Source organism: Hippoglossus hippoglossus, chromosome 24 (assembly GCF_009819705.1).
Source record: "Hippoglossus hippoglossus isolate fHipHip1 chromosome 24, fHipHip1.pri, whole genome shotgun sequence".
NCBI lineage: Eukaryota > Metazoa > Chordata > Actinopteri > Pleuronectiformes > Pleuronectidae > Hippoglossus > Hippoglossus hippoglossus.
Genome location: NC_047174.1, coordinates 8886891 through 8914478, shown reverse-complemented (window position 1 = coordinate 8914478; position 27588 = coordinate 8886891). Strand labels below are relative to the sequence as shown.

Below are 27588 nucleotides of genomic sequence, written 5' to 3'. Positions count from 1 at the left end.
ACTGTCACCACCACAAACGCGTACCTGCCAATAATGTATGTTTGTACGTGTGTGTCATTGTAAAAACACCCCCCTGTTGTGATGTCATGGTGCTATTATGCATTTAGCTCTACATGACTGTACATTTCTGTGTGAACTGGATGTCCCACTGTGTCTCTGCATAAAGGGGCAACAACAGTTTTAAGTGCAATTGAGGCCACAACCAGAATCTTTTGGCTACGTGTGTCTGCACAGTGTTTAAAATGTGTGTGTGTGTGTGTGTGTGTGTATATAGTGGTTTGTCTATTATGTTCTGTGTGTTGGTGTGTGTGCTGTGCAGTGGTTTTATGTTCTGTGTGTGGGTGTGTGTGCTGTGCAGTGGTTTTGGTTTTGTAATCAGATTGTGTGTTGGCTGAGTTGCCGGGCTGTGGAAATGATAACCATCGGTATTGGCTTGTTTTTTGCCGCTGGCTATCTGCTCCGGCTTAAAAAGCTGCAATAGATTTATGAGCGTACTTGTATTTGAGTTCACATATAGAGTGCTGTAGTGTGATCCATGGTGCATGTGTTAGCCACCACCAGATGGAGACATTTCCTTTTAGTATTTAAGTACTTTATTGTACCTATTACATTTTTATAATGCTTTATTACCTCTTTTTATTGAATTGAATGTCTGAGCTTTATGTACCTTGAGTTTTGTCGCGTCTTCCCCTCTACTCGTCTTGTAGTCTTTTAAACTGAGCATACCATTAAACTCAATCTACCTCACATCCCAGCTGATTTAAGTATCCTGCTCACCTGGCAGGTTTTTACCGCTCGTGACAACTCATGATGTTCGCTAATCTGTGTATCTCTCTATACGCCTCTTATCTTTTTTATCTGGTGTCCGCTGTGCTTACATCTGTCTATGTTGACGATCAGGTATTACCTCTCATCCCATCTGTGCCCTGCTCTGCAGCTTTAACTCCAATTAAATTCATCAAAGCTGTGTCAAAACGTGTCTCTGCTGCTTGTGATTTGCCCGCTTCAAAGCATTATGGTGCATATGTTTCTGCGCTCTAGAACACCAATCAGGCCGAGGACGAACCCGAGGCGGTAGTTTGGTTATTTGGTCCACATGCACATGTGTTCTTCACACTTCAGTTTGCGTCATCCGAGTTAACCAGCTGACACACAACACGCCAAGTCGTCTTGAACTTCCACACATCTGAGCACTGGTGGTGATGTAGTTAATTATCTGCAACCTGGTGTCCATCTGTGTTTTCGCGTGCGTGTGTTTGTGTCGGCCACAATGAGAGGCAAGGGGCTGTAGGCTGGATAATCTGGGTTTACAGATTAGAGCGGCAGCGTTGAGGAGCAAGGGAGAGAGGGAGGAGGAGGAGTTGAGGGGGAGAGGCCATGTGGACGCCACTGGACAATTTCACTGTTCTGTCTTTCCTGAGGGAGGAAGATGAAGAAGGATGCTCTCAGATGCTGACATCTTGACTGATGTTTCTCACCTCTATTTTACCAAACAAGGCCCTCACCATCTAAGTGCATGAATTCTTTTAAAGGCAGGATTGTTTCTTGACTTTTTTTGGGGATCTTATTTTGCACAATTTGTGGTGGTTTCTTCTGGGTCATTTCAAAGGACAAAAACAGGCTTTGACCACAGGTATTTCCAATAAGGCACGGCCCTTTGTTTTTTCAACCTTATTTTTGCATCTTTGGAGTATTCTTGAAATGTCTTGTGGTCAGTCTTGGGTCCTGTTTTGACAAGCTGCCAGGGTGTCCACCAGAGAGCCAACAAACCGCCATGCAGAATATGTTATATGCAAGATAATAGCCTTATGCTGCAATAGTTCTTTGGAATATTTGTTCTGGAGTTAAATCTTGTAATCTAACACTGTGCATAGCCTCCCTTTGTCAGGCAAATTAATGCAAGTCAATAGGATCCCCTGAGAGTGGGAGAGTAAGGACAAAAACAGGAGGAGGAGATTGAGGAGGAGACAGAGGGGGATTCTGTCCCCCGTGGGTTGCAAACCCCTGTCCTATCTTCCTGCAGAGAGGGGGACGCCTATTGAGGGTTTGGGAGCAAGGGGGAGGTCTCCTACACACAAACCCTTCACAGGCACCCCATCACCTCAAGTGGAGGGTCCAGAGAGAGAGGGAGAGGGCTGTTCAAGAAAGAGGAGGAGTTGGATCCTGGATAGAGCAGGCAAGGGTGGGTGGTGGGTGTAGGGGGGGTTAGGTCTTAGGCGGTGATGATCACATACGTGCACTGCCTCTCCTCGGGGCCAGTGGTCAGCTGCTGGCACAGCGCCTGCTATGTGGACCCCCCCAGCGAGAAGAGAACTCTGTGCTCCTTTAAGCCCGCCAACAAGATGGGGAACAGCCTCCAGTCCGAGGCCTTCGCCGGCCCCAGGCCCGCCAGGACAGAGGGCTGCCTTCGCAAACGCCTGCTATCAGTGTCAAAGGTGCACCAGAAGCCGGACTCTCTGTGGACACCCAAACCAATGCTTGGACCCAACACCAAAGGCTCACCTGGGAAAACACAAACCTACCAGGATGGAAAAGGTACAGACTAGAGAGCAGAACAGATTATCTGCTGTTGAGTTTGTTTGCTCAGAGTTTTGGTGTTCGTACAAAAAAGCTTGGTTTTGCGCAGCTTTGGATTTAGCTCTAGATTGGACAGCATCTCTTTCATTAAAAGACAGCAGCTCATAGACGCTCTGATCACTGGGATCCTGCCCACAACTTTAGAGCAGGACTTCCCAGGTAGTGGTCTCTAGGAGCCTCTTAGTAAGACTTAGAGTCCTTAACATGACACCATATTGCTGTTTTGCTCCAGTAATGTTTGTGGTATTTGTTTTGGCTGGGAAACAAGCTCCTGCAGAGTGTGCTTAAGTCACCTGAACAGTCTGTGGGAAATAATTACCCGCTGTATGTCACAGTGCCAGAGAGTCACAGCACTAGCAGTTGAGGCTTTTCTCAAGCCGGGCTTTGTCTCTTCTTATTAGGTGATTTCCATCCCCCTTGTAACTCAGGTGATCTGTGCCGTCTGTCTTTGTGTCAGCAAATGTGTGTGTGTGTGTGTGTATTTTGCTGGGTGTCCCATGCTGCATCAAACGCAGATTGGGGCTTTGTGACCTCTGTGACCTTTGGCCTCTGGTGGATTGGCAGAGGGTCCTGAAGGCAGGAACAGGATGAACCTCAGAGAAACGCTTTCATGAATACTGCCGCTAATTCCTAAATACATCACAATAACAACACGTTACGTATTACTTACTTATGTCTATGGTACAATTATGTTTTCACCCCTGTCCATTTGTCGGTGGGATGGTTTGTAAGCAACTCAAAGGATTATCACGAAACTTGGTGATGCGGTATAGGTCAGGGAAGAACCCATTCAATTTGGGTGCAGCTTGATTTGAATTTAAAAAGACGGTTAGGCCTTGACGGAGGTATATGTGCCCTACTCTATGCCATTCTAGGTCGTTTCTCCTCTCTTATATGCATATTTAAAGACCTTCCTACTGTGCATGGGCAAGCATTCATCCACTCTGGCTCATATTACTTGCACATATCATCAGTATAGCCTCTTGTGTCGGCACGATGCGATTGTGTATGTGTATATGCATGCTTGCACCAAGAAGATTTATTCTCTTTAGGGACAGTAGAATATCCTGAGGATGGTCACCCTTGGGAACGGGACACAATAGCTAGCAGCTGGAGGTGATGGGCCAGGCCTGCAGGGAAGTGTAACAGAGCTGACAGTATGGGGGTGATGGAGCTGACACCGCTGGGGTTGTGGAGGTGACCCACTTTCACCTCTGCCACTACATAAAGGAGCCATCAGGGAGATAAGAGAGAGCGCTGAAGGATAAAAGAGTGGCTGAAAGAAATGCTGCTTCTTTCTTTTTTATCCGGTTATTTTGACATATTAGCGACTGCTTATACTTCCAGAGATGTATGAATACAAAGCTCAATGTTAAATTTGAGTTAAGTTAATCAGAGAAGCAGGGCCTTCCTAGTAAAACAACTTTTCTAACTTTTGTTTACTGTTATTATCCCAATTTGACTCACCGTCTATCCATCCACTTATCTACTAACTGCTAATGTCCTTCTGCATGTATGCTTATCTAAAATCAAATCCCTTATTCCCGTGCATTTAGCGTAACAATACTCTGCCAGACGAGCATGGCCTGTCCTCACGCCTGCTTTGGCTAACGTGCCGTGACAGCTCAAGATGTCGCCGCCATGGGTGCAGCATTGTCTGGGCTCTGTAGGTTGAATCAACCTCCCTGTCACTCTGCGTTCATGCACTGATGATCAGACGACCCTCATACACACAAACATGCACAAAATGGAGTTTTGCTAATACTTAATTTATGTATATTTGTTTCCATCTTCCTGAATGCTTGCTGTACCTCTTGCTTTTATCCTCATATCTTTCCGTTTTCCACCTGATCCTACACTTATCTGAATAAATCTGATTTATTTTTCTTTTAGTAGAATTGAAACGGCATCACCTCTGTGTCCCTTGGCTTCTTCTGCCATCCTTCTTTAGTTTATATCAGTTTAGAGGTGGAGCAGCTGTTCCACCAGATCCCCCAGTAATCCTTTTGTGGGAAGGCAGGTCCGGTTATCGACCTGTCAGTGCCAATGGCTCCCCGGGGAGCAGCACCTGATGGAGGACAGGCCTGTAGAGTAACTAGATGAGACCAAATGAAATGGATTGGTTGCATTTATGTGAGGAAGCACTGCTGAAAATCAGTTAGGGTAATATAATTGGCAGTGGGAGGAGGGGGCTTCAGCTCTTTGTTACCATTTCCGATTCAGACACAAATATAACATATCGCTCAGAGATATCTGGTCCATTGCAGGTGGAGCTAACCAGCATTCTGTTTTGTGATCCAGTTAATGTAAGCGGATCTGAGTTTGTGTTACCATGTCCCTCACATGCTTGGCTATTGCTTGTTCTCCCCGTAGACTTTACTGTATATAAAGATGAACGACGTGTCTCCAGGTCCTTCCACTAATCAGAGATCAAGCTAAAATATCCTGGATACAAACGCTGCCATCTTACGCGGCTGAAGCCAAAGTCCTGTCGATAAAGTCTGTTTCTTAATCTCATCTTCAAATGTTTTGAGAGAGAAAACAACCAAACAAGAGTTGTTTCAAGTTATTCTAAATATCTGCCCCATTTCCCAAAACTCTGGATTTAAGTTCAGGACAGTGTTGGTCTCCTCTTTGATTTAAGGGAATTTGGCTGAGGTGGAACACCATTAAAATGAGATTCGTTAGTGGCCCTTTCGCGGCTTACACCTTCACTCACACACTCTCGAACACAGATGAGTAAAGACAAGTGCACACTTAGTCCTGAATGTGCATGAAACCCCCAGTAGCAGGACAATGGAGTAAAAAGCATGACACACAGCTTAATGAGATGGAGAAAAGAAGAGGATTTCCCCCACACACATGCACACACACACACACACACACACACACACACACACACACACACACACACACACTCACACTCACTTTTGTGAACAGGGGGTCAGTGGTTGGTTAGGCTCACTCAACTGTAAAATGGGTTAAGGCAGTGTTTTCCTTCAAAGCCACTCTGTCTGACTCAATCTCCATCTCTGTCTCCCTCTTGATCCCTGTTTTCATTGATTAAATCCTCAACCTGGTTTGTGTGTGTGTGAGTAAGCGCATGTCTGCTTGTTTGAATATACAAGCGGCGGCAGTGCAGTCGTCCACATCCCTGTAGACATTCATTTGGATAGAAAATAAGAGGTGAAGGGTAATAATTGGTGGGTAATAGCTTTCTCTGTGTCTAACAGACGGAGACTGCTCAGCTTGTTAAAGGCCTAAAAGGTAATGGATGGTTTCTGATTGGCTGAACAGGTGCTCTTCCATCATGTGTGACCAACGGCTAATGAAGCCGTCACTGACAAATATTGAGGGCTAATCGAGTTGTGCGCCTGCCTGTGTGTGTCTATTGTGTTTATACGTCTATGGCTGTGTTAGTTTGTGTTGCTGTCACGTTTTTTCTTTGTCCATAGCTGCAATCCATTTATTGTCTTGCCTCAGAACATTTATCAGGTAAATTAGCTGGTTTTGTCGCACTAATCATCCGCTAAGTGTGTTGCAAATAATCTATCTACTTTAGAAGGTTTTCTATTTTTCCTTGAAAACTGACTGAAATTGATTTATGAAATGTGTTTAGATTATTATAATCAAGTAAACTAAAACTGAATTTTACTTTTTAAAGTCTTAAATCTGTTACATACTACAGTCTTATATATATTCAGGTAGGTCCGAAATATGTTAGCGGCCATTTAACTCTGCTTCCGTCTCACTTTAAAATACGTTTTTTGGTAGTTGACATCTGTCTCAAATTTGATTCATTATTGTCTCAAAATGTGTTAAATTTAACCCTAACCTGCAGAAACCCTGTATATGTTGTTAGGCTTCTTATTCTTCTGTTCATTACCGACAAAGCTACAGCTGCTTGTATAAGTAAAGCACAGCACTGTATGATTGGTGGTTTTATACTTTCAAGTACTTACTTACAATTCTCACATTTCTTTTTAATGCTCTTTGTTTAATAGGTTTTCCATAAGCCAAGGAAGTCTGGGTTTCTTTTTTTTTACCTCATAGAATACCATATCATTCGTCAAATTAAATTTAAATATTAGAAATAATAAAAACCAGACGCTTTCAGTCAAAATCCCAATTTTGTCATTTAAATCAGGCCAGATGTCACACAGTGGTTGCAGTAGGAAGCCATAGCTTGTATTTGTATTTTCCAGGGACGTGGTTTTATCTTTCAGCACGAGTGTGTCGTTTGCTTGAAGAATTGTTGTAACAGATAATGTGGTCAGATTAATAGAGTGGGTCTGGGCACAGCTGGCTTTTCATTTGGGAGACTAGAAGCGATGAAGGAGGAGGAGGAGGAGAGCGGGGGGGTAATTCAGGGCGAGCAGTGTTTATTTCTGGAGGGATCAGGTGTAATAGAGCCTCCGAGCCCCATATGTGTACAATTGAGTTTTATTTAATGGTTTGATTGTCACTTAAGGACACAAGAGCCAGATAATCACTGGAATCTATGGAGACATTTATCTTCCCGTTGACTAAATGTGACAGAGGAGAGAGATGCAAAGAGCTGAGAGAGGATTGGTCAGTTTAATAATGAACTTATCCTACCTACACTTACCAAAATAAAAAAAAAAACATCATACTTTTGGTTTCTTCCTAATCTTATACTTTTTATGTCTTTCTTTTGTCTCACTCAATTACCATCCAAATGTGTGCAGTGTGTTCCTGTTGGCATAGAGAGCCTCCTGGAGGTTAGGTTCATGTACTGCATGGTGTGGCTCCCACACTGGGAGAACAAGAAAAAGATCTTTTAGGATTGTTGAAAGTGTGTGCGTGTGTGTGTACTCATTTGTGTCACCTTTTTAAGCCCTTTAAAAGGTTAAACACTGACTAACTCAGGACCAGCAGACCTTATGGAGACCAAAGCCTGGTCGTACTGAGGCAAAACTTAATTTCTGAGGTCCTGGTTAAGGTTAGGGATCCAGTTTTGGTTAGGCTGTACACAATGAACGGAAGTCTATGCAAAGTCCTGATAAGGATAGCTGCGCAAACCTGTGTGTGTACATTCTCTCTTTTGACCTCATATCTTAGCACACAGTCGAGTGACATCTATTTGTCTCATTGGCAACTGCACAAAACACACATTGACAAAAACATTTCTTCCATCGTATCCAACAAACACTCGTGATAAGCTGAAACATAAATGGAAAAACAGAACGTGCTGAGAGGAAAGGTTTGTCTGGAAAATTCTCAAAACGCCAAACAGATTGAGAAAACAAATGTAATTTATCTGGCCTGTGTTTGCTCCACAGCAACAGCTTTTGGCCTCTTTTTTTACCCCGAATTCGGTTCAACAGTGGTCTTGTTGTGAGTGAGTCAATCTAATTGAAAGATCTAATTGTGCTGTAGTGCAGGATAAGTACGTTTGAGCGCTTCATGGCTGCGCCAGCCTCAGTCACAGCTCATTTCTCTAATGAGCTCTGTTATTACAAGGAGCTTTTTTCCACCTCATGCTGCTTTAAGTCTGGTCCTCTGAGGTTTCTGGTCGTGTGTGTCCCGCTGACCAGTCTGCTCCCCGTCTGCACACAGTCACATTCCTGACTTCTACTTTACTATACTGTAAAGAAAATCTACTGTCGCCCAAAGAAAACATCAAGAAAGAAATGTAGCATTGATTTGTTTGGTTTCTGCTGAGGTTCAGTAAAATAACTGTTCGGACCTCTGGGAAATCATGGCCCAAGTTTTTACACATTAACAACAATCAGAAAAAAGTTAAGAGAGAATTTGATAATAAAAATAGTTCACTGAGGCCCTTTTATGTTATATTCAATCATGTCTGGTCATGATTACAATTATTTATTTTATTTATAAATGTAATTGATTTTTTTTTTGAAGAAATTATAATATTTTACATTTATTTTCATGTCCTATAAGCCTCCAATGATGTGCACCACTCTTTTCCAAACAAACAAATTAAACTTTTCAACTGGTCATGACACTTCTTTCTACACCTTCGAACTTTTTTCCACTCCAGCTTTCTTTATCAGGCACAAACCCCCTTTGCTCCTCCACCTTGTACTCAGGCCCGAGGCGCCTCCTTCCAGCCTGCTCCTCAGCCACAGGCCCCTTTATGTCCCAATCAGCTGGAGTTTCCATTAAGCCAAAGCCGAGCCTCTGAAAACGCTCACGTACCCCCATAGAGACTGATTATAAAAGGACAGAGAGGAGGGAGGGAGAGGAGAGAAAGTGATTTTAAGAGCCTCTTTAAATCTGTCTCATTAATGAGTTATCGTCACCATGGCAACCTCTCTGTTCGACTCTAAATGCGAAGACGGATTAGGGTTAGAGACAAAAAAGAAGGGAATTGCAAAGGAAATTAAGCTACTGCCGTTTCATTTGCTTGTAAAACCACAGGGGAGTGTGGCCTGACAACAATTTTACTCTGATTATTTTTTGTTTGTGTCAGAAACTAAATTCCTAAACTGTTGTGAACCCTTTCTAAAGAGAAGACATTGGAAAAACAGTCATGTTTGATATACTTGTTGCTCATTTCCCCCACAAGGGGGCGTAATAACACAGAGAAGCAGAGGGAGTCAGTCTCAGTCAGTGGAGGAAAGTGCTTCTAGTGTTTTTAGTTTAAACATTGATCATCTGTTAATCATTCGTTTCAACCAATTTAGAAAATTAACTTACAGCACACACAATGCTTTAATGTGTGAGACTAAATTAACATATTTATGTGATTATGGTAATTACCAAATAGAATTAGGATTTAATTATTTGCCATTAGACACTACACCCGCATTTATCTACGCCAAAAAAGCAACATGTGATGTGACACGAGGAATTTAATCTGGAATAATGGCGGTCCTAAATTTTGGGAGTATTTGATCACGGAGCGAGTCTTGTTTCCCCGGGGGCCCATTAGGAGGCTGCACTCAATACATCCAAGTGAGGTCTGCTCTTGCTATTCTTCTATCCATTATTGCTCAAATGTGACAGAAGGGGGAGGGATGGAGAGATGGACCGGGAGGGGGAGAGGGCAGGTGGGGTGGGGTTTAAGTGGATTTGGGGTCCTATGCCTTTTCCAGACGAGGTCTCAGCATCGGATTATCAATAAAGGAACCCGGGTGTAATAGATGCATGACGTGTGCACACATACACAAACTCTGCAAACTGCAACCCACAGTGTGTTTGATAAATCAGATGACACTCACACCAATCAGTATGTGTGTGTGTGTGTGTGTGTGGGTGGGTGTGTGTGTATGTTTCACAGATGATACTGATCTACGACATCCTCTGAGCACTAAGCCTTTCCTGAGACATGTTTAACCCTCTATCTCTATCTTGACACTCGGATTACACACATGCTCATTGTAGAGAGGATCAATACATTATCACAGTCTGACGATGATTATACTCTTCTTTATATTTCAGTGACAATGGTTCGCCTGAAGACTGGTGCTGTTGCGTAGTATAATATGACGCTGGGCTAGAAGTGAAGATGTTTTTCGTATTGTTCTTGAAATTACTCAGAATTTTACTCTTATTTTATTTCCATCTTCGTCTTGCTAGTACGAGTCGTATAAACTAGATCAGCAAAAAACCATAGACCGTTTAATAAGATGGACGCCATGACAACTCCCCAAAAGTGAAGCCAAAGTTACCTGACCCCCACCTGAGACCTGGCTGCAGTATAAATCATAAACCCTGCCTCCTCCATGTTAGTTGATGGGACATGGACCAAACTAATAAGTGAAAGTACACGTCAAATAATTTTTTCTTCCAGATGGTTTGTCATTTCAGTATTTGATGTTATAAAAACGAGACTGACTCATGATTGCTCAAGTTTGTGTATGAGCGTCACCACAATGAACACTGAATTGCAAGGTTCATGAATAGCTGCACTTTTATGCAAGTTAATCATTTGCATTAAACTTGCCTCAAATTTGTAAACAAAGCTGCCTTGTCTGCCCATTTACAAAAATGTCACTGTAATCTCATTTTTAGACTCCTAGTTCTCCAGCAAACAAATAGAAGAATGGATCAATGATTAGGCCTCATGAACGGAGCCAAATGCAATGATGCATTGTAATTGTATTGGTTAAATACACTAATCAATATCAACCACCAGAACTCGCATCCGACTTCAAATCTGACCTCCTGGTCGTGCCATCACCTCGAGGCTCATCGTCTTGCTCGCTTCCTACTGTACATATTTGTGTTCATTGGGCGATCGGTTGCATTTCTGCTTGTTGATTGGATGCGTTGGCGTTGCGACCCCTCCCCTACCCCAAATGACCTACTGTTGTTGCTGATGAGAAGGGAGGTGCAATGTGGGAAATAGGTCAAACGCCATAGTGTCAATTTTGCTGCAGTGGATAACTGTGGATAACCACATATGAATTTAACCCACTTCCCTTTGGTATCCCCTTAGTCTGATGCACAGACACACACACACACACACACACACACACACACACACACACACACACATGCTGGCTCGCCCCAGGTGGCTTGTTGCTTTGTGCCCTTGAGCCACTGGAGGCACTTAACCTAAATTAGCTCAGTCTGTGCTACTGTGTCTAAATCAGACAAGACCCTGTCGTCAGCAGCCTGAGCACCAGACTACTGGTAACAGCAGAGGCGACACACTGCTGTATAATATACCTTTCACAAGCTCGTGCATGTGTTTGGCTGCATAAAAACAAGGAATATTCATTACCTGACCTGTTTTAAACTAACACTACCGTAGTCTTGGTGAATCAATTTTTACTGTGTTGTAAGCTGAAAGCCTTCTGTGTAAAATATGCAGTGAAATATTGATGCTAATGAATCATATTATTAAAGTAAAAGAAGTAATATTCCAGCTGCTACCCATTGATTTATGTCACTATCCCAGCTTGGACGTTAATCACATCACACTTTTAATTAAGCCAGTTGTGAGTTTTTCTGTGTGGGGCTCTGAACTGTGGTTTTGTATAAACACACACACACACACACACGCACACGCACACACACAAATCAGAGCACTCCACGGTGTGTCGTTTGTGTTTATTTGTGTCAGATTTATGGCATTTTTGTATGTGAAGTTAATTATAAAATTGGATTAATGATGTTGTGGTGCTATGAACAGGAGGGAGGAAACACACACGCATACACTTACACACACTGGCCCTTAGGAGAGAGGAACAGACAACCCTGGTGCTGAAATGTAGGTCAGGAAACTAGCATGGCAGCAACCATAATGTAATATGTGCAGGCATCCCTACATCCCAGGACTTGCTTGTGGATAGTAAGTTGTTCATGGTTACATGCTTGTATGCATGTAGACTATAGGCACATGTGTTGTCATTTAACCTATATGGGCAAGAGCATGTATATGTGTCAAAAGCAGAAACAAAGCAAAAAAGATAAAGGGTGCCAAGATATAATAAAGGTCTTTCAGGCCTTTACGGTCGAGATTAGTATTTGTAACAAGGTCTGTTGTCTAAGTGCAGTAGATTGTGCAAACAGCTGCAGGCCATACATCCGCACATGCACAATAACCAGAGGCAATGCAGAATGATGTCAGCCTGCCGTAAGCCATTATAACGCAATCTAGCCATGAGACGTCCTATTAGCATGCATAGGACATGGGGACTGTACCCACGCACACATAAACACACTTAGGCCTTGTGGTTTATCGATTGGGCGGATCCTGGGAGACTCCACTGAAAAGTGAGAAGGGCAAGGAGTCAATATGAGTGCAGACAGCGTGGCTGGATGGTAATGGCTCTTAATGTAGTCTGAGGTCTGCTAAGGGTCTGTCTTCATGTGACACTACCAGTGAGTGCATGGTGGGTTTCACTGGGAAATGGTTTTTTAATAGCATGTCAGACATGTGTCGCAGCTTCTGTAGTTTGAATAGAGATCAGGGATGAGCTGAATAACTGGATGGTAAGAAAACTGCTGGATTGATGAAATCCCCAATTTTATTTAAGGTTACAGGTTTCATTTTGGTCGCCTCGTAATTGCGGCATATCCCCTTTTAACCATGGCTTTGCCCATCTCTGCTCGAACTTCCGGGTCAAACGACGTATGACGGAGACTCCCATGTTCCCATGCCTTTTCACACATCATGAAACTAGGTCTTTTCTTATTGATTTGAGCCCCCTTGTGGCCGAACTTACATGTTGTGCGTTTAAGCCAAGTTCCACTCTTTGAATGTCTTACCTGCTTGCTGTCCTGCTCCATCGCTGTTCAACTATGGCACATATCTCTGGGTTTTACCCACAGGTAATGTCTTAAAACGACTCAACAGACCCTGCTGCTGAATGACATTACCATCCATAGAACCATGCTGCTATTGTGTCTTTAAAACGAGATAAAAACATTTGATTTATCCAACTTGAGCCCATCCAAACAACAGGAAAAACATGCTCTGGAATGTTGTCCTGCCAACCTCCAACCTTTCCACTGTCCAACAGGCCTGTTTCAGTTTCAGCTTATTGTCTCGCCCACTTCAGGGGGGGTGACAAGCCACTGGGTTTGGATTGTCTATGATTTAAAGCCCTGTTGCCAGGATGGAAATGGACGGTTGGCTACAAATCCACCCTGACTGCGACATAAAACGCCTCAAGACTGCAACAAAACTGCCACCCTCTCTGATGGCACCAAAAGCTGAGTCGTACAAATCAACTTGCTCGTAAAATAACAGCATTTAACTCCCTGCTCAACAGGCATGTACATCTTAATAGTGGCCCGCCTTTTATTGTGCTGAAACTAACATTGGGGCTGTTAAGGTTTTCTAGTTGAATGAACATAAAGGAAGGTCTTATTTAACGGTTGCACTCCTCCCTGTCAGTTCACACTCTTCCAGCTGTTATTGCTCTTAGTTGACCTAGTCTTTGTTTTTAAGCTTTTCTTACCCGCTTCTTGTTTCAATGAGGCACAAAGACGACGTGCATAGCATTGTTTTTCAGTACAGACGAGGCTCTAATGCAGTTGTGTCTGTCCACATGCTCAAACAGAGTCTCACAGTAATAACCTCTATCCGGGTTCACTGTCTTTCTTCCTCTTTTATCCTGGATTGAATTTCAAAGGGGGTCAGTAGGGAGCGCCCAGGTCAGACGCCAGGGAAGAGAAAATTAGGCATGAGCGCCAAGCCTGCTGGGCCTTTGTGTGTGTTTGCGGATCTGTTATTTTCCTGTGTGTATCTGTTTTTATTGATCGACTGCCTATGGATGTTTTGCATTCACACTCCATCTATCTCCCTTCTTGCCTCATCTGCTCATTCCCGAACTCTCCCAGCAGTTGTCGTTATCTCCTCTCTCTGTCTCTGTTTCTTTTGTCCCTCTAAACGCTGCCTTTTCTATCCCTGCTCGCATCACTACTCAGCAAAATGGCTCTGCCTCCACCACATCAAAGACGCTCTCAAACTTTGCTTCCCATCTCTTCTTCCCGCTGCCCTTCTTTGTGCAAAGTTTGGCTTTTGATAGCATCTCCATTCTCAGCCCACGTTAGCATTGTGTCGGCCCCGTTTTCAAAGTCATCTCTCAGATTTGTACACATTCACACACGTCAAGCTGCGAGAGCACAGCTACATGGTGTTTCCAACAGAAAACCCAAATAAACGCGTTGCCACATCAAGGCTAGGATATGAAGACATGTGCTTGTGAAGCAGAAAATACACACAAACACAAAGAACCGGGTCTTGTTCTGTTAGTGATGGTGCGTGTGCATGCTCAGGGTGTATTCGCAGGGTTGTCACTCAGACTTTTCTGGTTTTTCTCATGGATCACAAAGGAGGAGAGGCCTATAGAGGAAGGGCCCCTCTGCTTTTCATTGAGATGAATATCCCAGCCTACACACACACACACAAAATGCAGTGGTTTTCTTTGTGAACTTGAACTCTGATATAATTTCCCACCCTAATGCTGTAAGTGCTCCTGGAGCTTAAAGTACATCTTTCCCAGAAATTGACAGACACTCCCTTGAGCCAGGCATCATCTTAAACCTGCCATCTTCTGCAAGCAATCATGCAAATATACTGTTGATGGGCTCATTGACTTTCATATTGAACAGAGAAGTATTTGCTGCCTCCATTGACGACAATCGGCCAAACTCGGTTGTAGAATATATGGTGTTGATTGGTGAGCTGTGTGCACAGGGAGGCCAACCATTTCTTTAAGTGCACACTGATTAAATGAGAGCACTCGGAAGGAGGTGAGATTTTATGTGTGTGATTGTGGAGGGTGTGTGTATGTGTGTGATTGTGTGTGTGAAGGAATCCCAGCTGCTTCAATGGAGCAGGTCAGATGGAAAGAACAGAAGCGAGGTGGGGGGTGGGAGGAGGACTGGAGTTACCCAGTAACCTCTGCCTGCTGAACAGACAGAAGTGCAACGGAAGAAAGAGAGAGAGGGGGAGAGAGAAACGAAGAAAGCCTGAGTTTGGTGTCAGAAAAAGGTCAAATAGCAAGTGCGGGAATGTGTGTGAGCGTGTGTGTATGAGACAGTGGTGCACGGGAACTTAACCGCATGCTAAAATCATTAGCACCAGACAAACGGTTATGGCCGCTTGTTTACTCAGCCGAGCCTGTCCGTCACCATGGCTTCAGTGAGTGTTTGAGGAAGAGTTTGTGTGTATTCACCAGGTGTGAGTGAAATGAAAGTGAAGAAATTAAGACTTTCTGATTTTCTGTTTATCGTTTTTTCTTAATTTCACATTGTTCCGACAAACAGAAAATTTTAATGTTGAACTTTTATTTGTCAAATAGAAAATTGCACTGATAAGCGTAAGTTAGACCAACTTTGCTTCCAACTGCGTATGAACTGTAGAGTTTTATCCTGACCATCTCCAGGGTTATCAACATCATCAGAGTATTGCTTTTGACATTTAACATCTCTGTAATGATAACAGATTTGTTTGTACAGTTTAAATCACACAACTCAGACACTAACTAGTGATATAAGTTTCTTTTTTCATCAAGACTGATGCCACATCGTAAATATTTATTAAATGGAATCAGCAGTACAGTCTGTAAAGAAAACCCTGCCTATTAGTATGGTTAAAGATCTTCAACCACTCAACCTTCACACCATCTCCTCTCTGCAGCTCTCAGTCTTCACTGATAGATTATTCATGCCTCGCTCTACATCTCAGAGAGAAGACCAAAGTGATCAGATTCCCATTGAGCCCTGATGCGTTGCTTTCATTCACAGAGATGTAGAGATGAAAGGTGGAGGGCTGAGAGCATGTTGCTGTACATGCTATAAATTATAGATCTTCATTCACAGAAACGGGAAGAAGGGGGAGATGAAAAATAATTATGGTGTATAGAAGCTTTTTTATTCATTTTTCAGGATGTTTGGTATATTTTCTATGTAAATTAATCTTTTACATATTCTTGTTGTACAAATATAAATAATTTTCATGTTCAATTCTAGCGATTTTGTAACAACTCTCCTTTGCACACAGTGTTTCAAAGCAGAACTCCTCACAGTTTCCTGCTTATCTCCCACCAGCAGGTTTTATACCTACCGAGGGGAACGTGTGCTGAGGTCAGAGCCTGAACAAGAGAACCCAGGAAAAGAAAGCGCAGGCAGACTAAAATCAATACAGGCTAGATTTCATTAGCGGTCATGAAAGGGGTTATGTGTCAAAGAAAGAGGGGAGAAGAAGAGGAAAGAAAATGAGATGGAAGTAAGAGGAGGAAAGAGGGGGAGAGAGATCTGACATTAGCAGATCAGGTAGAGTTGAGGGGTTTTAGAGGATCATATTAGCTCTCTCTTCTTAAGAGAGAATGAAAAGGTGAGACCTGTCAGATTCATACACTTTGGGGATTTGAAAGGATGTTTGATAATCCTAAAGGGGGGGGGGGCGTGTGTGCTTTGGGGACTGATAGATCTGGAGATGGAGGGGATATGAGTTAAATTAAGAATTAAAATAAATACAAATGGGTGTGTGTGATAGTTTCGTATCTCGCTAGCTTGATTGGGAAATCCAAATGATGTGAGAGAGGGAAGCGCATGCAGGAGCCCCCCCCCTTGTCTTAATTTCAACATCCATTAAAAAAAAAAAGACCTGTTCAGTATTCACATCGGCCTCAATTCTTTTCTTCTTCCTTTTCTTCCTGTCACCACCTTCTCCCGTGAACACGCTGCCTGTGGCTTTAACAGATGAGATAATTGCATGTCTTGCCATAGGGGTCCCGATACTAATCAGCATATGTTGAGATTGTGTGGTTGAAAGCTAATGATTGCTCGATTGTGTTTCAGAACAGATTAGAAAACCACACAATTAATGCCAGTGGCTATCGTCTCAAGAAATTGATTTTAGATTCAACGTGTAGGAATTACAGAATTGTATTTGTTCACAGCTAGTGGCATCAATTCTTAACATTAAGGATTATGTAGAAGAGAGTAAACAAATTTAGGTAATCAACATTTATTAACGGTATAGCCAGGGGCTAATAAGAGCTTTAAATACCATAATCTTTGATATTCTTTAACTCTTAATCTGAGGTCCGAGCTTCATCCACTGAGTCCGCACGCCTCCTTCATATGCTGCTTTAAGTATGAACAGATGAAAGATTGATGTTGTTTGTGCTCAGGGCTTCCTTTCTTCAGTGAATGAGCGGAAGGATGTATGGATGTATGAGTGAATGGATAGATTGCCCTAATCCTAGAGGTGGCCTAGATATGAAGCCCTCCTTCAGCGGATTGAGTTGTTGACCTGTCTGTCACACTGTGTGAGTGTGTGTTTGTGTGTGTGTGTTGATACTAACCTGAGAACAATAGGCTTTTTAATGAGTGATGCTGCTTGGACTCGCGTCTGCATTAATTATCCTAATGTTGCACGCGTGCCAAACAGTGCGATACAAGCCAAACAGAAGCTGCTAACAAAACATGGAGAGCTTTAAAAAAAGTTGGACACGTGGAGAAGCACTTTGGTCCAACCTTTAATTACATAGTGTTGACGCTGCTCAGCTTTGATGTCAAATGGTGGGTTTTCTGTAATTACGGTAAAATGACTGTGGTTATCATTAAAGGGTTATGAGAGCTTTAAAGTAGGTTTTGGTGGCAACATGTTGGTCTTGAAATCATAAATTATAGGCTGCTTTCAGACATGCTCTGAAGTTGGAGATTTTCCTAAAAGTTTGCGGAGGAGCTGTATAGGAGCCCTCTAGTAAAATGTCTGCAAAATGTCAGAGGGGGCAGGACAATTCACAGCGAGTGGGCACGCTGATGATATTTCTAACATACGTTGGATGCAAAACAGTAAAGATTATATAATGCAAATATCTCAGGATGAAAAAGAGCTGCTAAACACAACGATGTTGCTGTGAACGTATCTGACCCGGACAATATCCTGCTGCCTTTTTTAATATGTGAAAGGAGTTCATGTCCAAGAAACGGCTAGGGAAAGATGTAAAGTTGAAGTTGGACACGTGCAGAGGGACTTTGGTTCCACCTTTTTAATTATAACGTGTTGACACTGCTCAGCTTTAATGTGAAATGGTGGGTTTTCTATAATTACTGTTAAATGACTGTGGTTATCATTAAAGGGTTATGGAAGCTTTAAGATGAACTCTTCATGGTACCTGCTGATTGAAGCTCTGATTTACACATTACAGCAGTACTGATGTGTTTGGACCTATGTCTGTGAAACCTCATTCAAAGCCTAAACTGATACTGCAAACAGACATCGAAACGAAACCCACACAGATAAAAGCAAACAGAGCTTCACAGGCAGGCCTGAAAGGTTCAGATGAGCAAGGTCCGGGGAGGAGGGGGAGGAGGTTCCTTTTAACCCACAAATTCAAGGATCATTTGCAATCCCATTCAAGCTCATGCCGCAACACCCACCCCCCACTGCCCCCCTCCGCTCCTCCACCGTTTCGGCTGAAAAGAAATACGGTCGCAAAGGAGGGGCTATCACTGTGTGTGTGTGTGTGTGTGTGTGTGTGTGCGTTTGATGAATTGTGAGCGGATTGGACAATGGGAGGATTGTGCACGATATATATTCATGTGGCACCGATTCAGTGGCCATGTGCACGCTCACAGCAGGCTGCGAATGATACGAATCATCCAGAGAAAATTTATGTAGAGATAAAAATCATAATCCCTTTTGTTCTGGTCGTAGACATTTTATTGTGAAGTCTTCTTCAGTAATTGTGTTTTGCAAAGACTAAAATAGTTCAATATAAGATAAATGTGCATTTTATGTGATGATGCTTCCTGTTTCTATTACACGTGCAGTTGGAAGCTGCATCCTCCTGAGAATACCTTGTGAAAAGCTGGGTTTTTTTCCAAAGATGTACAAGGTTCTTCTGTCGGGTTGACTGATAGTCTAATTAGATTCATAAATATTCACCCAGATAAGTCTGTCATGGCAGCGAGAGAGGCAGGGCACTGATTAGTTTTCCCGAGAACAGAGCAGGCTGAAAAGTAGGGAAAAGGAAGGAAGGAGAGAGAGAAACGAGTTTACCTGTTCATTCTCATAACACAATTTTGACTTTCAGCTTTATGCTGAGTCCTGCAGAGCGAAGAAGAAAGAAAGCGCGTAGAGAGAGAGAGCGAGAACAACTGATGATGAGAAATAAAGGGAGAGGCAGCCAGAACTCCTTGGTAACCAAAGCACAGAGGAACAGAGGGGCCGGTCCTACAACCCCTCCCGCTGTGTGTGTGTGTTTGCATGTGTGTGTGTCTGAGGACTGGACGGCCTGAGGGAGGAGTGGTGCTGGTGATGATGATGATGATGGGGGGAGTGGCGGTGGATCGTGTGGGTTTAGAGAGAGACAGATTGGAGTAGAGACTCATTGTCAGCGTATAGTTGACGCTCACACACACTGAGAATGTGAGCGGAGAAGAGCCGACTTCAGCGCTCCGTCATCCTCGCTTTTTCACCGGATTTGTCCTTTTTTTGTGCCTCAGTAGGACACATTTCTTTTTTCAAGTAAAGGACACTTACAGTCAAGTGGAATAATGGTGTTTATTGGGACCTCGTTAAAATCGGTGATCAAATACTTCAAGAGGAAGGGTAAGTTGTTTTTACATGTGTTCAGTACAGAGCGTTAATGTGTGTTGTAAGTTGTTTGGACCTAGTTTCCATAGTAAATAGTATGAATACCAATGGGTCTTGTTTTGCATCATTTTGACAAGAATGTTACTGGGTTGTAACTGTGAGCCGTGGAATTTCCTGAATTTATTTCAACTGTGTTTTAAATAAACCACCTAAATCTTTTTATGGAGGCTTTTCTGTATCAAAACTGGAGCCACATCTTTAATTATTTGTGAATAATTCTATTACAACTCAAGCTTTCCTATGGGTGAACTATAAACCCCCGCTGCTGCCTGTGTTGCACCCTGTTACCAGGTAACAACTGGCCCAAGACTCCACAGAGCCGGCAACTATTACCAGGAAATGACCCGACAGCATTTGTAAATCTTTCAGCTGGAGCTACTTAAAAGCACAACTACTTTATTTAGGTATAAACGTTTCAGCTAACTTGAGCTCTGCATTTAAGGAACTGTCTCTGAAGCAGGGGGATTACGGTTATTAGGATTTGTTAATACTCCAGGGCCATTATTTGATCCAGGGCCGCGTATTTCATCAGGTGAGAATGTTACACAAAGACCTGCTTGATACGGGGCGAGCTGCTTGTGCAAAATCTAATCTCAGGTGTATTTATAGCATGCGTGTGTGTTTAAGTCAAGGCTGAGGTGATGCTGTTAATCATTAGCTCAGCATTTTACTACTGCTTATCTTTCTATGCACACATGCCTCCACTTTGCTCCTGAGCTAAGGACGCTTGCACACTACTGAAATACAGTGCTTTTTATTCTATGTAGATGCCTAATTAAGCCTTTCTTTTATTAAGTGGGGGCCCTGAGGAGTCTCAGGTTGAAATTTGACTTTCAGGGAAATTATGACATTATTTACATTTTTCCTTTTAAAAGGTGACGGGTAGAAAATAGTTTGTTAGAGTTTAAAGATGATTAAATATATACTTATATGGGTATTTTCTTAAATAAACTCTACAAAGTTTTCCTTTGTATCTGACTAATGTGCATTCTTGAAAACTAACCTGAGCTGAGACCATTTTGACATTTACAAAACACAGAAAGTTGTTCTATGCATGAAAGTTAATTGGTTGGTGGGTGATCGGGTAAAGGATCTAGTTCAGGATTAATGTAGATGCTGTCAATACAGTCTGATCCCTTTTATTGATCATGACAGCTAATACCCTGTGTGTGTGTGTGTGTGTGTGTGTGTGTGCGTGCGTGCGTGCGTGCGTGTGCAGATGTTTTTTCCAGGGGTCACTGTCTAGTAGCCTCTTGCCTCTTTAGCTCTGATGCACCTTGTGGGTTTTGTTTTTCAGCAGTTTGCAGTTGCCTGTTTGCCCTCAGTCTGTTTGTTAATGGGCGCAGGGAGAGTTGATGTCAATGGACAGAGGGATTAGTGGACTTCTGAAAGACTTTCGCGCCATAGTCCAGTCCACAATGTGTGCGTGTGTGCGTGCGTGCGTGCGTGCGTGTTTGTGTCTGCGCTAGGGGGTATTGTGGCACTGAAAGGGCTGATGTAGAGACTGATGCAGCGGGACAATATGGGCTTTGTATCTGCAGTCCTCATGTCCTTGGCCTGTCTATAGTCTGACTACGGTCTATTCAAGCCCCAGAATCAGAAGTAGAGGGTGGGGGAGGGCTACCTGTGCTGAGTGTAGCTGATGGAGCAAGAAGATTTGAGACTGTGTTGAGTTTTACTAAACTTATTTAGTCAGGTAAAGGTGATGTTGAGCTCTTATCCACATTGCGGAGGAGTGGGTGTGGATTTAAACTTGCTACAAGCCTTCAACAGTTATTGCTACAGCTGAACTGTGTGCGAGTGGGTTTTGCGTCAGTCTCGTGCAACTCTCCAGCCCTAACTTGTGGTCAGGCGAGTTCTGCCTCGTGATGTGTTGGATTGATTATTCTGATCGGTGCAGGCACGCTGCAAGACCGCATGTGTGAGGACACGGGTAGACCATCACAGTACGCTCAATCTATCTGCTCACATCCAGCACTTGCAGCAAACGCTCAGCATTGCAAACTTTGAATGACGCCCTGTGGTGTTTGCACTCTTTACATGACTAAGCATGCGAACGAATGAGAATGTGAAATTTCCACATAAAAAAGAGTAGCGATTGTTGATGGGAGACGACCCTCAAGAAAAAGTTTGGTAACAAGGTGAGAGGGAAACATAAATAAACACAATGACTCCTCTCCTCTGCTGGAGACAAAATTAACGGCCGCCTATTCAACGAGCTGTGGAGACAGACATTAAGGTACTATTATTTACCAGCAGCAGGCCATGGTGCTGCTCTGTCTCTCTATAAATCCATCTTTAAGACTATGCGTAACTTTGTTGCAGTCGTTAAGCTGCGGACCTGTTATGATCGATACAAGTAAAGTTTGACTGGTTACTTTAGAGCTTGTAAAATGACCCAAGGCCTTATTTGTATATCAAAGCAGTTGCACAATGTCTCACACTTTCCCCAACGGCTAATTTGCAGTCGTTGGCCTCCACCCTGTACCTTTTACCTCCCCCGACGCCATGCACTCTCCATACACACAACCACTGTGGCTCATTAGCACCTGTGAAAAGAAACTTGAACAAAAACACTCCAGCCCCCTTTTCAAGACCCTTCCCCTTCCTCCTGGCTCCTCCAGACCCGACTCCCTTTCTCCCAGTGAGTCAGATGAGCATGTAGTGTTTGGTCAGGACAAACCAAACTAGCATTTGGCTGTTTAAATGGAAATAATGCTACATCCACGATCACCAACTTTAGCTTGGATCCGCTCCCTTGGTAAGCCTTAATTTCCTTAATATTTCAACAGCCATTTGTTGCAATGGCTTCAGAGTACCACGGGAGAATAAACCTCAACTTGTTAATACCAGGAAAAACAACATTTATTAAGAAGTAGATAGAGTGGGTTATGATCTCTGTAGCAATTGTTTCAACCTAACTAGTTGTGTGCATTTTGTTATGTGAGCTTGAATGGTGCAAAGAACCAACTGATTATGTGCTATTTAGATATTGAATGTACTGTGTAAAAAACATTGACAAACAGCTGTTTCTTTGTTAGCAATGTTATCACAGTATCTGACTGTTTTTTGAAAGAACTCACTCTGGCTGTATAATAGTAAGGGACCTTGTTGTTGTGCATTTTCAGTTGTGTTTCGATTTGAACTACTGCTCAGTGTTTCCCTCCAAGTTCTTGTTCTCCCTCTGAGGATTGTGGCCTCCTAATTGTGTGATGTCTCACTCAAGTGTCATGTGTTGCTTGTGTGGAAACTGACACCTTGATACAAAGCACCTCGACGTTCTTCCCCTTCCTGTTCATCTTCAAACATAAACAAACCCTTTCTGTAGGGACTTCTACGTGCAGGGGAACGTTTATGATGAAGTTTATCCTGAATTTTCCTTCAGGAGATCCACAATAATCTCATTTTCATGACCTTCTGTGTTGTCTCTCTGCAGCGGTGTCTAACCTTGATGAGGAGAGCAAGTGGACGGTTCACTACACGGCTCCGTGGCACCAGCAGGAGAACGTCTTCCTACCAGGCAGCCGGCCGCCCTGCGTAGAGGACCTCCACCGCCAGGCCAAAGTTAACCTCAAGACTGCCCTGCGAGGTAAGGATCATTCACAATGGACCACTAATGAGCAATACACATAGAAGATGCTGACGTGGACGTCAACTTTGAAAGACGTGATCCAAGAGCTTCCTGATAACTCATTTACAGCTACATCAACATAATCAACCAAAAAGTTCACGCTGATATCTCGAATGGCTTTCAGGATAGTGCATACCTCCACCAAGGCCGAACAATCCATTGTCTAGTTCTTAGAAGAAGTAAAAGGAACACAGTTAAAGAAAACACAACAACAAACATAATCTAATGGGTTTCCGCTCAGGCCCCATCCCTTCACCAAGTTTGGTGGAAACAATTCACTAGTTTTTGCATAGTCCTAAACAGACCAACTAACGGACACGGGTGAAAACATGACCTCCTTGGCAGAGGAAAACATCACAAAGTCACGGCATTAGAGGGAAGACCCGGACATATTGTGTTTGTCTACAGCTCTGTGAAAACAGTTAAAATTGTCATTTGTGTTCAGCCAACAACACAACAGTGTGAGATCCTCTTCTCCCTGTTTGTCTAGTACAATTAGACAAGAACAGGCCACTGCCTTGTTGTCAAACAAACACACACAGGACGTCCAGTCACAACAGAGTGACTTAGTATTCTCACAACGTTCCCACAGCAGGTGGGAATAGTAGGAAATGCTGGCACCTGGGAAAGTTGTGTTTTCCACCCATTTGTCACATAAAGATCTGAGAGGCCTGGAAGTGTGTAACTGGGCGTGTGAGTGTAAGTGTGTGTGTACACGGGTGGTGATTAACAGTAAAAGGCAGGTTGTTTACATGCCTTGTGTGTCAGCAGATAAAAAAGACTGCGATAAAGGGAGAAAGAGATAAAAAAGGGAGGAGGTGGATGTAACCTGATACTTGCGGTGTGTAAAGGTTTAGTCACCGGCTCAGTCAAACACACACACACACACACACACACACACACACACACACAGAGACACAGGTTGTTTTCTTGTTTCACATCACTTCCTGCATTATTGATGTTGCCCATACATAAACACAATAAACACCACCTGGGAGGTGGGCTTCATGCGGCCCCCTCTTCCTCCTGTCACCACCCAGCCTCCTGTCATCACCACCCAGCCCCAGGGGTCCTAACTGAAAGCCAACAGGTGTCCAATGGGAGCACCTGTCCTGTCTGTTTGTTCCACTCCCAGGAAGTTGAGAGTGGAGGTGACACACCCAGTTATGACTCATCCACAGGGAAATAAATGTTCCTATTTATTATTAATGACAGATTATAGTGAACGTTATCTCTAAACGACTATAATTCACATATGTGTCATAGCTATGACATATATTTTATATGCTAGTTTATAATTCAGACACCAGCCCCACCCATTACTCTCTAAGGATAAACAGTATCGATAACTTTGACGTTATATCAGGAGGGTAAACCACAGGCAGCCTCTGCTCTCGTGTGCGTGCAACAGGTCACTAAATTCAATGCCACCAGCGCGACCACAGCAAGGTACACGAGTCTGCTTTCTGCTCTGCAAAGCAGAATAATCGATAACCAATCAGATGGCAACAATGTGCATCCTCTCTCTGTGCCTTTCGCACACTCACACAGGCTTAAACTTGTGCTTTTGCAGGCGGAGTCACAGAGAATGTGCCACCAGGTCGAAATAATACAACAGGAGGGTTTACATAATACAGTTGTATGATTCTAACCAAAGATATCACAAGAAATTCACATCAGGTTAATTTGTGATGTAATTCAGAGCTAAATAGGGGCATGATGTATGTGAGAATAAAGCTCAGAAAGAATATTCTGAAATATTTTTGTAGTTTATGATGGCTCCCTCCGACTCAACCTTTGACATCACGCTGCCATTTCAGTGAGCATCTCATGAGGTGCCTGACACTACCTATGGCCAGATCGAATTAGCAGATATGATGTGTATGCCCTTGTAAAATTTGGATATACGCACCCTGTTTATTTACTTATATCACTTTTGTACTCGTCCTTCATTCACTTACCCCTCCCTCCCAGTTCTGCCTGGCAACAAGCAGCTCTCGGCTCATCAGAGCTTATTTATTTTAACAACCCTCCTCAATCATGCAGCACCAACCATCTCAACATCTCCCGCTTCCCGCCATCATCCTCATTATCAGCCTGCTTTCTTCCTAAATCCCTCTTCCACACCGCTGCCACATCAGCTCGTGGTCACGGTTGCTACTGTATGTTCGCCAGCCCCATAAGAACTCTTTAACTGACAGTGTTATACATGTTTCCCTCCTTAGAGACGGGCTGTAATTAGCTGTGGAGATAGATGGGATCAAAAACAGCATTTTTTTGTTGCGAGGATGTGCTTGGTGCGCAAGTGTAGTTCACTAAAAGGGGTTTGATTGTGCATCACACACTGAATACAAACCCAAGATGAAAGGAGGAGGGTTTTTATATTACATTAAAGACCGCACACGTGATATCAGTGTAGACAAGAAAGACACAGATACATGCAAGTTTCCTTCTTGCAGTTGGTTTGATCTCTTCATCCTACAAGATGCAGGCATCAGAGGATTTTCAAATTTTGTATTTTTTATGTAACACTACTTGATTATACTTAGTAATTACAACACTGCATAGAGGATGCGTTATGAGACATATTCTTTGAGGGTAACGAGAAATAGACGATGTGCAAAATGGCCCCTGAGAGAAAGGGGGGGGTGGAGGAGAGGGAGACAGTTCTGCCATCTGTGTGTGACAGGCTGAAACTGATACCCCTTCCTCTGGTTACTTACACACACGCATGCACATCACAGCCACAACACAGCAGGTGGTGATGAGAAGAGGTGTGAGCAGAACTTGGCAGCGTCCAACCGCGACTGTACTCATATCACACACACACACACACACACACACACACACACACACACACACACACACACACACACACACACACACACACACACACACACACACACACACAATACTATGCTCTATAGAGATAGTAAGTATTACACAGCGACGTCTTATAAATATTTCACACATCATTTGTGCTCCAGCATTAATGGCCAATTTATTCTGAATATGTATGCATGAAGTTAGCCTGCGTGTGTAATGTACTGTATATTATTGTTAAATCTACAAAAGCTGTGTTTTTATGATATGGGGTGTAGAGATTATTAATTATAATGGTTTCCTGTCTTTTATATGTTTTTCTAAATGATCCAAAGATCAAAGTGGCTCATATCGTTGTTTTGTATCTGTAACATGTTTCTCGTTCTGTCTCCAGAATGTGACAAGTTGAGGAAAGATGGTTTCCGCAGCTCGCAGTACTACTCTCAGGGTCCCATCTTTTCTGACCCGCTTCAGTCCATCAGCAGCCTGCAGGATGACGAGGAGGATGAAAATGACAAGAAGGTATCTGATGCACTGCACGCACTCAAACTTTAACACAAATTAATCCACACAGTCGTCCAAGTGTTATAGTCAGTGGTGCTACGTGCATTGTTGCAGCATGGCAACTTCTTGTGAATTAGACAGTAGCTGTCTGCTCTCTAGTGGTTAGAAGGGGAACTTTTATCTGAACCATAATCTTTTTACTGCTACTTTTTACAGCTTTTTTAGTGTCTCCTCTCTTACTCTGTAATTTTTTAAGTGTTATAGTCAGTGTTATAAAACATTACGGATAAATAGTCAATTTGAGTTTAACTTAATATGGCTGAGACATGTACTTGGCACTATGGACTTTTTCCTGAGGTTTTCCAGAGGGGCTGTATGATATCTAAAATATCCAAGTGAGAAAACAGCAGGAAAATATCTTTAAAATCCCAGCGAGCAAGCGGACGTGTTAATGAGGTTTCTAACACGCATTTTTATCTCTTTCTTTGCCTTGCCCCAGGCAGAGCTAAATGTATAAACAGAGAGAATAAACAGTTACAGGGGGGGATGGATGGAGGGCGACAGAGAAAGAGAGGCAGACTTGAAGTTAGGGAAATGAAATAAGAAAAATAATCGTTCACATTCAGACCTGATATTTGAGGTCCTGAAAGAGCTGGGGGGGGGGGGTCTTTCAATGTGATTATCAGGGTCTCCTTTGTCGCGCGGAGCCTGTGGAGGCCAGCACCCCCCCCACCCCACGTTTAACGCCAGCCTCGACCCGTGACCTCCATAACATGCTGTTGTCTTTCTGAACTGTCGATTCCCATCTCTCGTTATCTGCGTTTGTACTCTCACCCCTTCCTCTCATATAGACACCAGCCAATCCTCATCCTCTCTGCCTTCCTTCCCCCATCCTCTCTTCCTCTTGTTTGTCCGCCTCCCCCACCCCCCCTTCACTTCCTGTTGTCCTAAGGCCACTGAGCCTAACGTTGCCTGACAGCGGCTTCAAAAGATG

At 43.2% G+C, this 27588-nt stretch overlaps 1 protein-coding gene across 13 annotated transcripts in view; it reads left to right on the top strand.

Annotated features, from left to right (window-relative positions):
- nhsl1b (NHS-like 1b) overlaps positions 1-27588 on the top strand; it is a 96743-nt gene that overhangs the window by 55102 nt on the left and 14053 nt on the right. For 10 of the 13 annotated variants that reach the window (XM_034580528.1, XM_034580520.1, XM_034580519.1 and 7 more), the window contains exons 2-3: positions 23073-23225; positions 26485-26612. Coding sequence is in view for 12 of the 13 variants with exons in the window: in XM_034580520.1 (XP_034436411.1) it covers positions 23073-23225; positions 26485-26612 (281 nt within the window). In the remaining variant the exon portion in view is untranslated. Of the gene's footprint in view, positions 1-2241; positions 2536-19191; positions 19592-23072; positions 23226-26484; positions 26613-27588 lie in introns of those variants that run through there. The other 3 variants (XM_034580518.1, XM_034580523.1, XM_034580522.1) reach the window with 3 other exon arrangements.